Source organism: Sinocyclocheilus grahami, unplaced genomic scaffold (genome assembly GCF_001515645.1).
Source record: "Sinocyclocheilus grahami isolate Dianchi unplaced genomic scaffold, SAMN03320097.WGS_v1.1 scaffold31.1, whole genome shotgun sequence".
In the NCBI taxonomy this organism is placed as follows: Eukaryota; Metazoa; Chordata; class Actinopteri; order Cypriniformes; family Cyprinidae; genus Sinocyclocheilus; species Sinocyclocheilus grahami.
This window is the reverse complement of record NW_015505210.1, coordinates 3043436-3056218: the sequence shown is the minus strand read 5'-3', so window position 1 is coordinate 3056218 and position 12783 is coordinate 3043436. Positions and strand designations below refer to the sequence as shown.

General features: G+C 35.0%; 2 protein-coding genes across 2 annotated transcripts; both read left to right on the top strand.

Annotated features, from left to right (window-relative positions):
• The first annotated feature begins 931 nt into the window (after window positions 1-931).
• LOC107574715 (apoptosis-enhancing nuclease-like) lies at window positions 932-3920 on the top strand. Its single transcript, XM_016261169.1, has 4 exons — window positions 932-1011; window positions 1424-2099; window positions 2791-2991; window positions 3111-3920. Exons 2-4 carry the CDS (start codon window positions 1434-1436, stop codon window positions 3306-3308), a joined length of 1065 nt encoding a protein of 354 aa, XP_016116655.1. The 5' UTR covers window positions 932-1011; window positions 1424-1433; the 3' UTR covers window positions 3309-3920.
• Window positions 3921-7201: 3281 nt separating this feature from the next.
• Window positions 7202-11349, top strand: LOC107574725 (retinaldehyde-binding protein 1-like). The gene is made up of 8 exons (XM_016261177.1): window positions 7202-7293; window positions 8691-8727; window positions 9166-9294; window positions 9670-9874; window positions 9971-10149; window positions 10372-10530; window positions 10925-11035; window positions 11106-11349. Exons 2-8 carry the CDS (start codon window positions 8716-8718, stop codon window positions 11232-11234), a joined length of 924 nt encoding a protein of 307 aa, XP_016116663.1. The 5' UTR covers window positions 7202-7293; window positions 8691-8715; the 3' UTR covers window positions 11235-11349.
• The last annotated feature ends 1434 nt before the right edge of the window (window positions 11350-12783 follow it).

Genomic DNA, 12783 nt, shown 5'->3' with positions numbered 1-12783 from the left:
TCTCATTTCTAAAAAAAATAAGCTTTTAAAGCAGCAAACAACTCTAGAAATCGGAAGGTAATATTTCCTTGAATTGTATAACGTCATGTGAGAACCACTGTATATAACTGTGTCTACCGTCAATACATTTTGACTCTGGGAACATTGTCTCTGTGTGGAGTTCTTCCCGTTGATGACAAGCAGGGCTGTCCGAATGGCAACATAAGACGAGCAACCAGTATTTTATTTATAATTTTTCCTTTTGCATCCCATGGAAGAAAGAAAGTAATACAGGTCATACAGTCATGCATTTTTGGGTGATCTTTCCAGTTAACAAGATTTATTGTTGTCATCAGGGATCTAAAAAGTGAAAAATATGCCTTGATTTCCTGTTGATCAAGAAAAGCTCTGATGTGCATCTGCGAATAAAAGAGACAAACAAGCACAATGTTACACATGATTCAGACACGTCACATAGATCATCACTATCAACTAAAAGAAAAGGCCAGATACACTTACAAGCACTTCAAAGTTGAGTTCTCAGTCAATGGTATCCCAGGCTCTCCAGGAATATGCTAAAGTTCATTACAATATCACATTAATATAGAGAAATAAGAAACTTTTTTTTATTAATTCTGTATCTAGTCAAATATAACGCCTATTGCTTATGTGTCTGAAATTAGTATCTTGCTAGCTGTCAGATTCCTTCAGATTGTTGTGCTGCTATTTGGTATTGTTGTCATTTATCTCTTAGCAGTTTATTTAGCGTACTAATTCAATTGACTTCCATTCATTAAATGGTCTCTCTGTCGTAATCGCGCAGTCCACACCTCGATTTACAGCAGCAAAACAACATTACATTAATATTTTCAACGAAGTCTGGGGAAGGAGCTCTGCATTGGCATTTGTTTTGACCAATCAGAGTGCAATACCGTAGAAATGGGCCGGCCAATCAAATAGCGGGATTTGGGTCTTGTCTCGACATGTTGTTCTCATAGCCCTGCTTCTCACCGGATCAACGTGTACGCAGAGGTATGTGCTTTTGTGTAAAATTATCAAAGTATAACAACGCTAATAAGTGTTTTTGTTGTAATGCTTTACAATGTAACATTATTTAGGGTTTGTATTGTTATTATACGTAAAATGCGACAGATTACGTTATTGTTTCATTGTTAAATGGTTAGCTAGGCAGTGCTAACTATACTGAATGATCACAACAACAACTTAAACATAGAGCGGTAAATAATTGCCAATTTCAGACCATCTCCTTTACTTAGATGGAGTATGTAGTCAAATACAGAGTTAATGTTGTTGATGTATATTAACTTAGTAACTTGCAAGCTAATTATTTTTATATTGCATCTTGGGTATTATTTGTCACTATAAGGACACAGATACTGTAACTTGATGTTTGATTGACAAAAGTATCATTTTTTTTTGACAGATGTAAAACTATGTGGTGTTATACAACAATGTCTGCTTCACCTTGGAGATACTCCGCCAGCAATGGTGTGGACCAAAATATCTTGGCAGCCACCAATGAAGAAACAAACACCATTTCTCATCAAGCTAAAAGACGAAGGACAAAGAATAAACTGAAAAAATCCACAATTGAATTCCATAAAGTATCATTTGAACATAAAAGAGGAAAGAAAAGAAAGTCAGTTGAGCTTCTAGGAAACAAGACAGAGTGTGTTAGACATAGAGATGTCTTGGATTCTGTGTCTGAACAGTCAAATCATGTGCAATTCAAAAGGCCCAGAATAACCTCTCATACACTGACTGGTGAAGCTGAGTCTGCACTACCGCTCAGTGACAGCTGGGAGGTGGATAGTGGCTTTTCATCTGAATCCAGCCCTCCCACTAGTGGCAGGAGTTCGCCATGTGTGGGAATAGACCACTCTAGGCTCATAGCTGTGGACTGTGAAATGGTCGGGACTGGACCTGGCGGCAAGTGTAGTGAAGTGGCACGCTGTAGTATAGTAAATTATTATGGTAGTGTTGTGTATGATAAATATATTTTACCTCGCCATCCAGTCACAGACTTCCGCACAAGATGGAGTGGCATTAGGAAACATCATTTACAACAGGCAGTGGCTTTTGAGGATGCTCAGAATGAGGTGAGGTGGCACTATACGTAACCACTGTATTTACAAGCTTCTGTTCATTTGCTCTGCTTTAATTTGATATTGTGGAGTAGTTTTGAACAATAAGGATTTTCCCCCCCCTGCTGGCACAATAAAGCCAGTAGTACAGATGTTTACTTGCCATGCCAATATTTTCTCCTTTTTTTCTTTTCTTTTTTTTTCACAAAAATATATGTATTTATTTTATTTAAGCTGAAGTTTTATTAATATCGATTTACATAAATTAAATAATTAAGAAATAATAGTACATTTTAAAAAATGATCAAGTATGGTACATTTTACTTAAAAAATAATATTTCTATTTACTTTTATATAACAAATGAAAACAACTGTTTATAAAAGAAATTGAAATTAAAATGTTGCATTTCTTACTATTCTTTTTCTGTAATCTATTATACTGTATAATGTTACCTTTTGTGAACAATTTACAGTTAAGACCATAAATTACTGTTAAAACCATAAACACTGTATAAAAATTATTTATTTGAAAAATATTTAAGCATTTTTTATGTTATATTGTTTTTAATTATATATATATATATATATATATATATATATATATATATATATAATCTCTGTGTGTGGAAATAAATAATTAAATTTTTGGAAATGGTTGAGCTAGAATATTGCTAAAATAACACTGTGCTTTTTGTCTTTTTTTTAGATTATTGACATCCTCACAGGGAAAATTATTGTTGGCCATGCCTTATTTAATGACTTCTTGGTTCTGGACATCTCCGTCCCACCACATATGATTAGAGATACCTGTTCCTGCAGAGTGCTGCGAGGGTTGTATAATGCTTCCATTAGATGCAATGTCTCTTTGAAGAAACTGTCTCGGAAACTTCTCAATAGGACCATACAGGTAAGACTGTGCAGCAGAACAGGTCGTTTCATGAGAGAAAGTTGGAACATCCAGCTTAGTGTATATACGTTTTCTTTTTACCTGCTCCTTGATGTTTACATGCTGGATATATCTTTTAGTCTGGTAGAATGGGTCACTGCTCTGTAGAGGATGCTCTTGCTGCCATGGACCTGTACAAGCTGGTAGAGGACCAGTGGGAAAAGGACATACTGTCCCGGGATTCAAACACCAACCATACTTCAAACTCCAGCAACTCCCTCGAGCACTACATGCAGGACCAGTACTGGCCAGAAAGCATAATGGACTGCAGCCCATAAGACCAAGAGTTAGGATAATGATGCCAACCTCAGTGCTGGGAACGTTAATGTTATTTAAACCTCAAACTTGTTTAAAAATGTTAACAGTCAATAAGGAAATACATGGAAATGCTGTAGAACTTTAGCTAGCACTTTGTTGGACTTGAAGTTTATTTAAATCACATTAAGGGATTTTAAATATTAAAGCTTATAACAAGTTTCTGAATTTACACAGCCTGTATTTTAGGGAATAACTCCATTGTGAGTTTTCATTTGTATGATCAATGTTATTAAGGTGTAATGTTACACATTATGCTGCTAGTTAGCACTATATTGTCATACTGACAATGCTGTTCATCCAAAAAGTACTGTCACGTAAAAATTTCAAATAGAAAATTAGATTATGGGGGGAAAAAAATCTCAATGAATTCATGGCATTTCTCTCAATGTATGTTCACAATAGCAAAATTTCTGCAAAAAGTCATTTTCAAGCCAAGCAGGAAATTTGAGTGACCAATTTGAACACGAGCAAAATCTAAGTGAAAACTTTTTTGCCCTCATGTAATGACTGGACTTAACCAAGAAAATTCACTGAACAAGAGTAAATGTGACCACACCTTAAAGGGATAGTTCACATCAAAATGAAAATGGTCTTTTACTCACCCTCATGTTGTTCCAAACCTGTATGAATATCTTACATTGAACACAAAAAAATATTTTTTAAACCAAACAGTTGACAGTAGCCATTGACTTCCATAGTATAAAAAAAAAGTCAGTGGCTACTGTTTGGTTAACAACATTCTTTAAAAATATCTTCTGTTTTGCTCAACAGAAGAAAGAATAGCTAAAACTATAACTTCACCTAAATTATCAGTAAATACATTTTGGTCCAACCCATGTTACACCTCTCTTGACTCCGATGGCCTTTTTGAAACTGCTTTTACTTTTTTTCTGTCTTTCTATTCTCGTGCAATAGTTGTATTGTCAAGGTGTAAATTTCAAATCTTTGAATCTAGTATTTTGGTTAATTTAATTGTTTTAAAGGGGTCATATGATGCGATTTCAATTTTTCCTGTCTCTTTGGAGTGTTACAAGCTTTTGGTGCATAAAGAAGATCTGTAAAGTTGCAAAGACTAAAGTCTCAAATCCAAAGAGATATTCTTTATAAAATTTAAGTCAACCACGCCTACCTAAAACAGCTCATTCTAACACGCCCCCAACATGTCTACTTCAGGATGTGGGAAGATTTGCATAATGCCGCTCAAATGTTCAAGCAAAGAAAGAAAGAAGGCGTAACTTTTATTCTCGCTGTAGTATTGTTGCTGCCGCCATGTCGTGAAGGCGCTGTGTGTTTCATGTGAAAGCAAAACTACTTTTGTTTGGTCTTCCAAAAGAGGACAATATCTGCTTCGTCATGCCTGGAGCTGATCCCTGCTGGTCGCTGAGGAAATACATCAACTTCGCGCTGCGGATCGGCTTTCACTGTGGATGAAGCGGAGTCCATGTGGTTCCTGTTGTCCATGTGGTTGCCGCTCCTTCGGCGAATCCGCCGGCCGCGCTGTTCTCAAGGCCACCCACCTCTGCTCACTCAAGCTCACTCTAGCCTGCTGTGTGTTTCGTTGCGAAAGCGAAACTACTTTGTTTGGCCTTCCAAAGGACACGACTAGAAATCAGTGGTTAAGTTGTACTTACAACACTGTTCCAGAACAGTTCAACCCAAATATTCAGATGTGTGCAGCGCATTTTATGGAGGACTGTTTCCTGATCCTGGTAGAGTAGACTACAATGCCGGCTGTTCTGACTCACAGACTAAGTACGTTTTCATTTTAAGGATTTGCCACTGATGATTCAAACATGAGTTTTGAGCAGTGTACAGTAGCACTTGTTGTTTGTCATTTCTCTGATCACAAATGCAGACATGGTTTTATGTTTACGCGCGAGATGCAACGCATAAAAAGACAGTATAAGTCATTATAATCCGTAATTATGTCCCCACTGGATGCAACAAATGCCTCGTTTATAATGGGTTTGAATGTTTTTGTCTCGGCACTCCGGCCATACATGGCATCACAGTATGTTAAGGGGCATAACATTTCCGTCACACGCTTGAGGTATTCGGCCAATCACAACGCACTGGATAGCTGGCCAATCAGAGCACACCTCGCTTTTCAGACCGATGAGCTTTGTAAAAATTGACCGATTTCAGAAAGGCAGCCATCTAGGAGAAACAATAATGTACAGTATGTGGAAAATGTTTTTTTTTTTTAACCTTATACCGCATAAACACATTTCATTACACCAAATACACAAAATAATGTTCTTTTTAGCAGCATCATATGACCCCTTTAATAGTTTAATAGGTGTGTAAAGACTATGGTGTGATGTGAGCTCTAACTTGGCAACACGTGACAAAGGCTGGATTGAAATTGTGATGTAATGGGTTGCCTTATAAATTGTTCTATAAATGTTGAAACAATATACCTGCATAATAATGAATCATCAAATTTATTGTCTGTCAACTATGCTTTTACCCAATAGATGTACAATAAGCACTGAGCTGCTCTGGTAGCACATAGACAACTATTGTGCTGCAATCACTGCTTTAGTAACAGACCTGCACATTCAAAGGCTAAAGCCTGCTTTACGGGATTATGGCCACCCTACCGATAACAGTGGGAAACTTTGCAGTGACGTTTGACGGTGGATGGCGATAATTCTGGCTGCAAACCACTGGCTGCTTACAACTAAAATTGAATTTGAGTATTGATTTGAGCTCTTTGTGATATATACTGTATATATGGCCCAAACTACAGCAGGGGTTTCCAAAACCTTTTCATGCCAAGTCAAAACCCAAATATGATTATAACCTTGCTGGGGACCCTCTTCCCAAAATATAAAGGCCGTTATACCTTACAATGAATAAAAGACAAGACGGAAGTACACATTTGCAAATTTGCATTTATGTGATCATTGAAATAAACTCAAAATATATTATTAAAATATTATATGAGAACTAATTAGCTTGTATAATTATTATTTTAAAATTTTTAGCAGACAGTGTATTTTTATCTAGACACATTTAAAGTATTGTTAAATGTAAAACCTTATTGGAAATATTTTCAGTTCAATTTCAAAATTCATTATTTATTTGTATAACATTTTTAACAATAAAATATTCATAAAAAGCAGTTTTACAGAGAATGCAATCTAGAAATATGCAACAAAAGCTTCAACCAACTATTCTTCAAAGTTTTATGGTGCAAGAATGGCAAGATTGATTTTTTTTTTCTTCACAAAACAATATGCAATGTATGTTTCTATTTCTAAATGTCAACATCTGTGAATATTACCTGTTTTATTATATACATACATTTATTTTTACATTCTTTGAAAACATTTTTTGACCTATATTTACATATACAGAATTTATGGTAAAAATTTTAATTTCTGATTAGCTATTAATATGTAGATTTTCTCAAATGTTTTACATTGATGCATTATTTCATGTCATTTTCTGATTCTAATGAAAATGCCTATATATACTGTATATTTTGGCATGTGTACAGGGCTTTGTGTTCAAGGTCTATTTTCAGACATCGTTCACGTTGCCAGCACATAGTTTTCACTGGTCAAATCTTCTTGGTCAGTGGATTGCCAAACCCTCCCTTACATTTAACCTCTAATAACTGCTAATATGTCTGACACACTCTTTCCCATCCACTCCCTATTTTATTTATTTATTTATTTTTAATCACACAATGTTTGGGGTTAGGGAAGGTTCCTCTTGATTAAAATATGACAGTCATGATGCTATTGGCTGCAGGTTATTGGTCAATGTTCTCTTTGCTCCTTTTCTCAATGTTTTTCGCTGATTAACATCAAATCTGCTCTGTATAATCCCATATGACGTTGTTAATCCATCACAGGTCACACTACAAATTATTGGAGCCTGCTGTTCCGCACCTCACTCAGTTCTGTTGGCTTGAGCAGCACCGCATTGCGTCAGGTAAGTGTCGTTTCCTTAGGACAGAGCATGGGATTTGTTTTATCATTTAGAATGCAAGTTGCTCATGTTTTTGGAATCTTCTAAAATATTGATGATGATGTATTATTCTCTATTCTCTCTAATCTATACTTTGTTGATGTTTGAACTGAGGTAGAGTGACTTGGGGTAGTCTGGGACATTTTTTCACTTTCAACTTTTACACTTGATGCAGTTTTCACCTCAGAATTTCAGACCAATGGAGACTATCACATAACAACCCTGCTGAAATGCTTGTGATATAGCCAGAAATGTCCCAATTATATAACCTAATGTCTCAGATTACTCTAGTTCAGGGGTTTTCAAATTGGACTTCGGGAACTCCCTGATGGACACAAAGGGTATCTTGGGGGCCCACAAAATGATTTTACTAAAAGACTACAAAAGTTAACATTTTATTTCTATTTAATTTTAATTTGCGTTATTTAATTGGCCTTATTATGATTTACTGGTAGTATTTTATTTGTTTTATTATTTTGTCATTTTATTACCAGGGTTTCTGCCGGTCTTAAAAAGTCTTAATTCATCTTTTCACAAAGGAACAGAAAGCCTTCAATTCATGTCATGGCATTAAATGTTGCATGCATTGCAAAAATGAATATCTTTCTTAGTTGTATTCCGGTACAAATATCAAAACGTCCTTAAGTCAAGATACATTTATTTTAGATGCAAAATGAAGATCTTAAGTCTTGTTTTCTGAGAAAAACATTTCTGTTGTCTAAAGACTGGTCAGAAGCCATATTTATCAATAAGAATATTGATTACAAAATAAGGAAATAATCTTTAAAATAAGAAAAAATATATTTTATTGTTTTTTCCACTTATTTTATTAGATTTATTTTATTTGTTTATTATTTTAGTATTTTACTCTAATAGTGGGTAAAAAAGAAAAAAAAGTTTTGCCTTCAGTACAATGATACAGCCACTAATTTAATTAGTCAAATTACATGTTTTCTTTATTATATCATGCTTAATTTGTCAATTCTTTGTCAAACAGTATAATTGGGTGTTTATACATATATAACATTTTATAAAATACATATCTGCCTTGTATGAGAAACCATCATCATTTGGAATCCTGAGAATCAAACTTTTTGAAAAACCCTGCTTTCAGTGATTGTGTCTAATTAAATTAATATTTAGACAACCTGTTTTGAATTTAAAATGACAGAGCACTTTGGATCATCAAACTAAAGAGAGTATGACTTAAATACTGAATATATGTAATGATAACAAGTTTTACCAAGTCACTCAACTTGTTTAATTTCTCATGGTTAAAAACCATTATGTCTTTGTCATAAAAAAGACCTTTTGTTGAAGAGGAAGCATTTTCCTTGTGATCAATATCTCTCTCTCCACAGAACGTTACACTGAGCATCTGAAGCAATGGCTGTTGTTGTACGTAATTTTTTTTGTCTTTATAAGCTGTAAAACCACATTCAATGTTGCATTTGCTTACTGACCAAAATATGTTATCAGAATGAAAGAAAAATTTGACAAGTGTAAAATTAGCAAAACACAGTATTGCCCACTTATGTGAAGTCTTAAGACCCTGTTATGTCACACAACATGTGATTTCACTCAGGTTCCTCCAAACCATCATTCATTTGGTGAACAAATGTTTTAAGAACAAGGCGGTTCTTAGTGTTTAGGGATAGAGCTACAAACATTAGCAGCTTATCCCCAATCTCAGGCCGGGTTTACTAGGCTTTATGCAATTCATGTGAGTGAGCTTAGCATTGGCCCACACTAGCTTCCATTGATTAGGGCTACTAAACTAAATTGTTTGCTTAAACTCAGGATTAGGATGTTTTCATAAGTCTTTCTCCATAATAGAGTGGAACATTCCGGATGGTGTCCGAGGAGGAGCAGGCCCTCAGGGCTAAACTGGAGCACCTCACGGTCAAAGATCACGGGCCAGTGTTCAGACCTTGCGCCCAAATACCTGACCACACGGTGCAGAAGGTATGAGCTAGTTTTTAGAAAGTACAAAATATACACAATTAGACTGAACACAGCATATGGCTAAATATAAATGTTCTATAGCTAACTTTGCTAAGTTAAGCATTGCTTTTGCTAAATTTCTACACAAAACACCCTAATAACCAACCAGATACCCTAGTAACAACCTAGCAACTATATAGAATCACAGTGGCAAGTTTGGCACAAGAGTTTGTTGAGAAAATGTAAAAATCCAGTTAGCATTAGACAATAGCATCTGCTATCAAGTAAGCATGATTCACTACACATTCTGACAGACACAAACTCACTAAAGCTGTTGCTTTACAAACAAATTGTTCTATTTTTTTATGAATATTTTAACTTGTGATGTCATTGTAGGCTAAAGATGAGCTAAATGAGACGGATGAGAAGCGAGTGTCAGCTGTAAAGGAGCTCAGAGGTATTATCAAAGAGAAGGCGGATTCTGGAGACGACCTTGCTAAAGGTGTTCAGGACACTTTTGGGGACAACCCCGATAGTGTGCTGGTGAGGTTCATCCGTGCTAGGAAATATGAAGTAAACAGGGCCTATGAACTCATGAAGGGTAAATAGTTTTGCCAAAGGCTTTTTATTTGGACATTTGCTGCCACTGGAATGCTTCTCGCCCTGAGATGTTACTATTGGTTTTATTGTGTTTAAGGTTATGTGCGCTTCAGGCGGGATTACCCTGAACTCTTTGAAAACTTGACCCCAGAGGCTGTCCGCAGCACAATTGAGGCCGGTTACCCAGGGATCCTGTCCAGCAGAGATAAATACGGCCGTGTGGTGCTGCTCTTCAACATTGAGAACTGGGATTATGAGGAGATCACTTTTGATGAGGTGATTTTTTTTCAGTGTAATAGGCTGAACCAGTAGTAAGTTTGTATATTGATTGGTGTCCTTTTCTCTTTTTCATGTTTTATTGTATTAATAAAAAATATATACACTACCATTAAAAAATTGAGGTCGGTAAGATTTTTTTTTTTTAAAGAAAATACAGCAAGGATGCATAAAAAAAAAACTAAAAGTCTGTTACATGTATTGATATTGTGTTTGTTCCAGATCCTCAGAGCCTATTGCGTGATCCTGGAGAAGCTTCTCCAAAATGAAGAGACTCAAATCAACGGGTTTTGCATCATTGAAAACTTTAAGGGTTTCACCATGCAGCAAGCCTCTGGCATCAAGCCCGCAGAGCTGAAGAAAATGGTGGACATGCTGCAGGTGGCCTATTGAGTTTTAGAAAAATAGCTCTCTGTATTAGTTCTTAAAGGCGCATTCAGTAATACTTACCTACAAAGAAGGTTTTATCACAAAGAAATGAATATGAAATTAATTAATCATGACCAACTGCTAATAGTGCATTTCTACAGTGAAAGCAGTAACTGAAAACTATTTGCTTTTTATGTAATGCTGCAACCACGCCACTAAGTGTCAGTATAAGTCCAAGATGACAGTAAAACATGACTGGGTGAAACATACACACATTTTTTTTTTGCATCTAAACCATAATCTAAATATTAGTTAGTTGGCGTATCAACCTTCATAGTCTATATTAATAACACATAAATGTCCATCTTTCCTCATCTTAATTGCTGCCGCTTCTTGTTTATGGCAGGATTCTTTCCCTGCGCGTTTCAAAGCAGTGCACTTTATCCACCAGCCCTGGTACTTCACCACCACCTACAATGTGGTCAAACCCCTGATGAAGAGCAAACTGTTGGAAAGGGTAAATTGTGTTTATTGCAAAGAATATTCATGATGGATGAGAAAGTGATTTTGACTTTCTGTCTTTGAAGGTGTTTGTTCACGGTGATGAGCTTGAGAACTACTTCAAGGAGTTTGATGCTGAAATCCTGCCTTCAGACTTCGATGGGAAAGGCCCCAAATATGACGGAAAGGTCACAGCAACACAACTCTTTGACTAAGCACTTTTTATCTGTGGCAGTACAAGCACGCTACTGTGTTATTTTAGTTGTATTGTATTACATAATGATCTAAAGTGTTTTTGTTTTTCTGAGAGTGAACCCAGCAGCATAGAGACTTTCCCATACCAAACCGCCAGCCTCACTGGAAAAGTCTCCAGATGTCTTTGAAAAGGAATGAAACAGATAAGATCAGTTAGTTCTCTGTGACACTGTGTTTTATAGGAGTGCTTGACATTCCTCACTAATCATGGGCAGGGCCCCATTTTCAGATTTACCCCGAAATATAGATATTCTTTTGGAGCAGATGACAGAGTCCAGACATTTCTGTTGTTTCTCTTGTTAAGAGAGAATGGAAAAATACTCAGCTTAGTCAATGTTTAAAATATAATTATAAGAATATATGATGTTTTGAATGGTTAACTTTCTATAGAAAGTTAAAGTGAGTACATACAATTTCATTATAATAATAATAACCGTTTTACTAAATAAAAGTACACAATTAAAATGACAACTTTATTACATTGTCATGTATTTCCTGTAAAAGAACGCAAATAAAAACCTTTTGGAATGTCAAACATTGTGCTTGAGTGCTACATCTATTTCTTTCTAGAAAATAAGCTGCACAAGTTATGGCAATTTCCACAAATTGGGTACAATAAACAAAAAAAATTAAGTCATTAAAAAGAAACCAAACCATTAAGACAGTGAAAGATGCTTAACCTTTAGACAAAATTGATCATCAGCCTCAGGAGGTCAAACTAAATAATATGTGCGGTTTAATTTTCTGTGTTTGCAAATACTGGAACCTTGTTACCAAAATGTGGGACATAACATTTTATATATTATTTTTTTACATTACATTAAAACAACAAGCAAAAATAAATAAATATATATATATATATATATATATATATATATATAGTTTTAAAATAATAATTGAAAGTAATAATAAAAGTAGTCAGAATACTAAAATAAAAATAAACATTTAGGATTAGATATGATCTGATTCCAGTTGTTAGATACTGTCAAGAAGAGAATTTAACTGGTTATTATTAAATGACAATTCAAGATGTGACGTGAAAAAGCTAATCCACTTCTACAGTGCAATAAAATACTATGTAATTTTTTCTTTGGTTTAATGTTACATTTAAATGAAATAATTTGACATGTTTATTTATAGCGTTCTAATATAACAACAGAGAATGATAGTAAGAACCACAGAGAGAGAGAGAGAGTTTTAAAAGACGCCAATAAATAGGAGAGTCAGATAAAAGAATATTGCTACAATTGTTTGTGCTTCCATCTACAGGGAACTATTTATTAAATACATTTACTGAAAATAATTGTGCCACTGAAGCAGCAATAAAATGCAAAAGTGTCAATAAAACAAAAGGCAACCTGACAGACTATTCAAAAGAAAATGAGGACCATTTCAATGTAAGTGCAAACTTTCAAATTATATTGAATTTCATCACTAATATTAACAATTTCCAAACTGATCAACATCTTAACATCTCACAAAGGTGATTTGATGAGTTATTATTTGAGA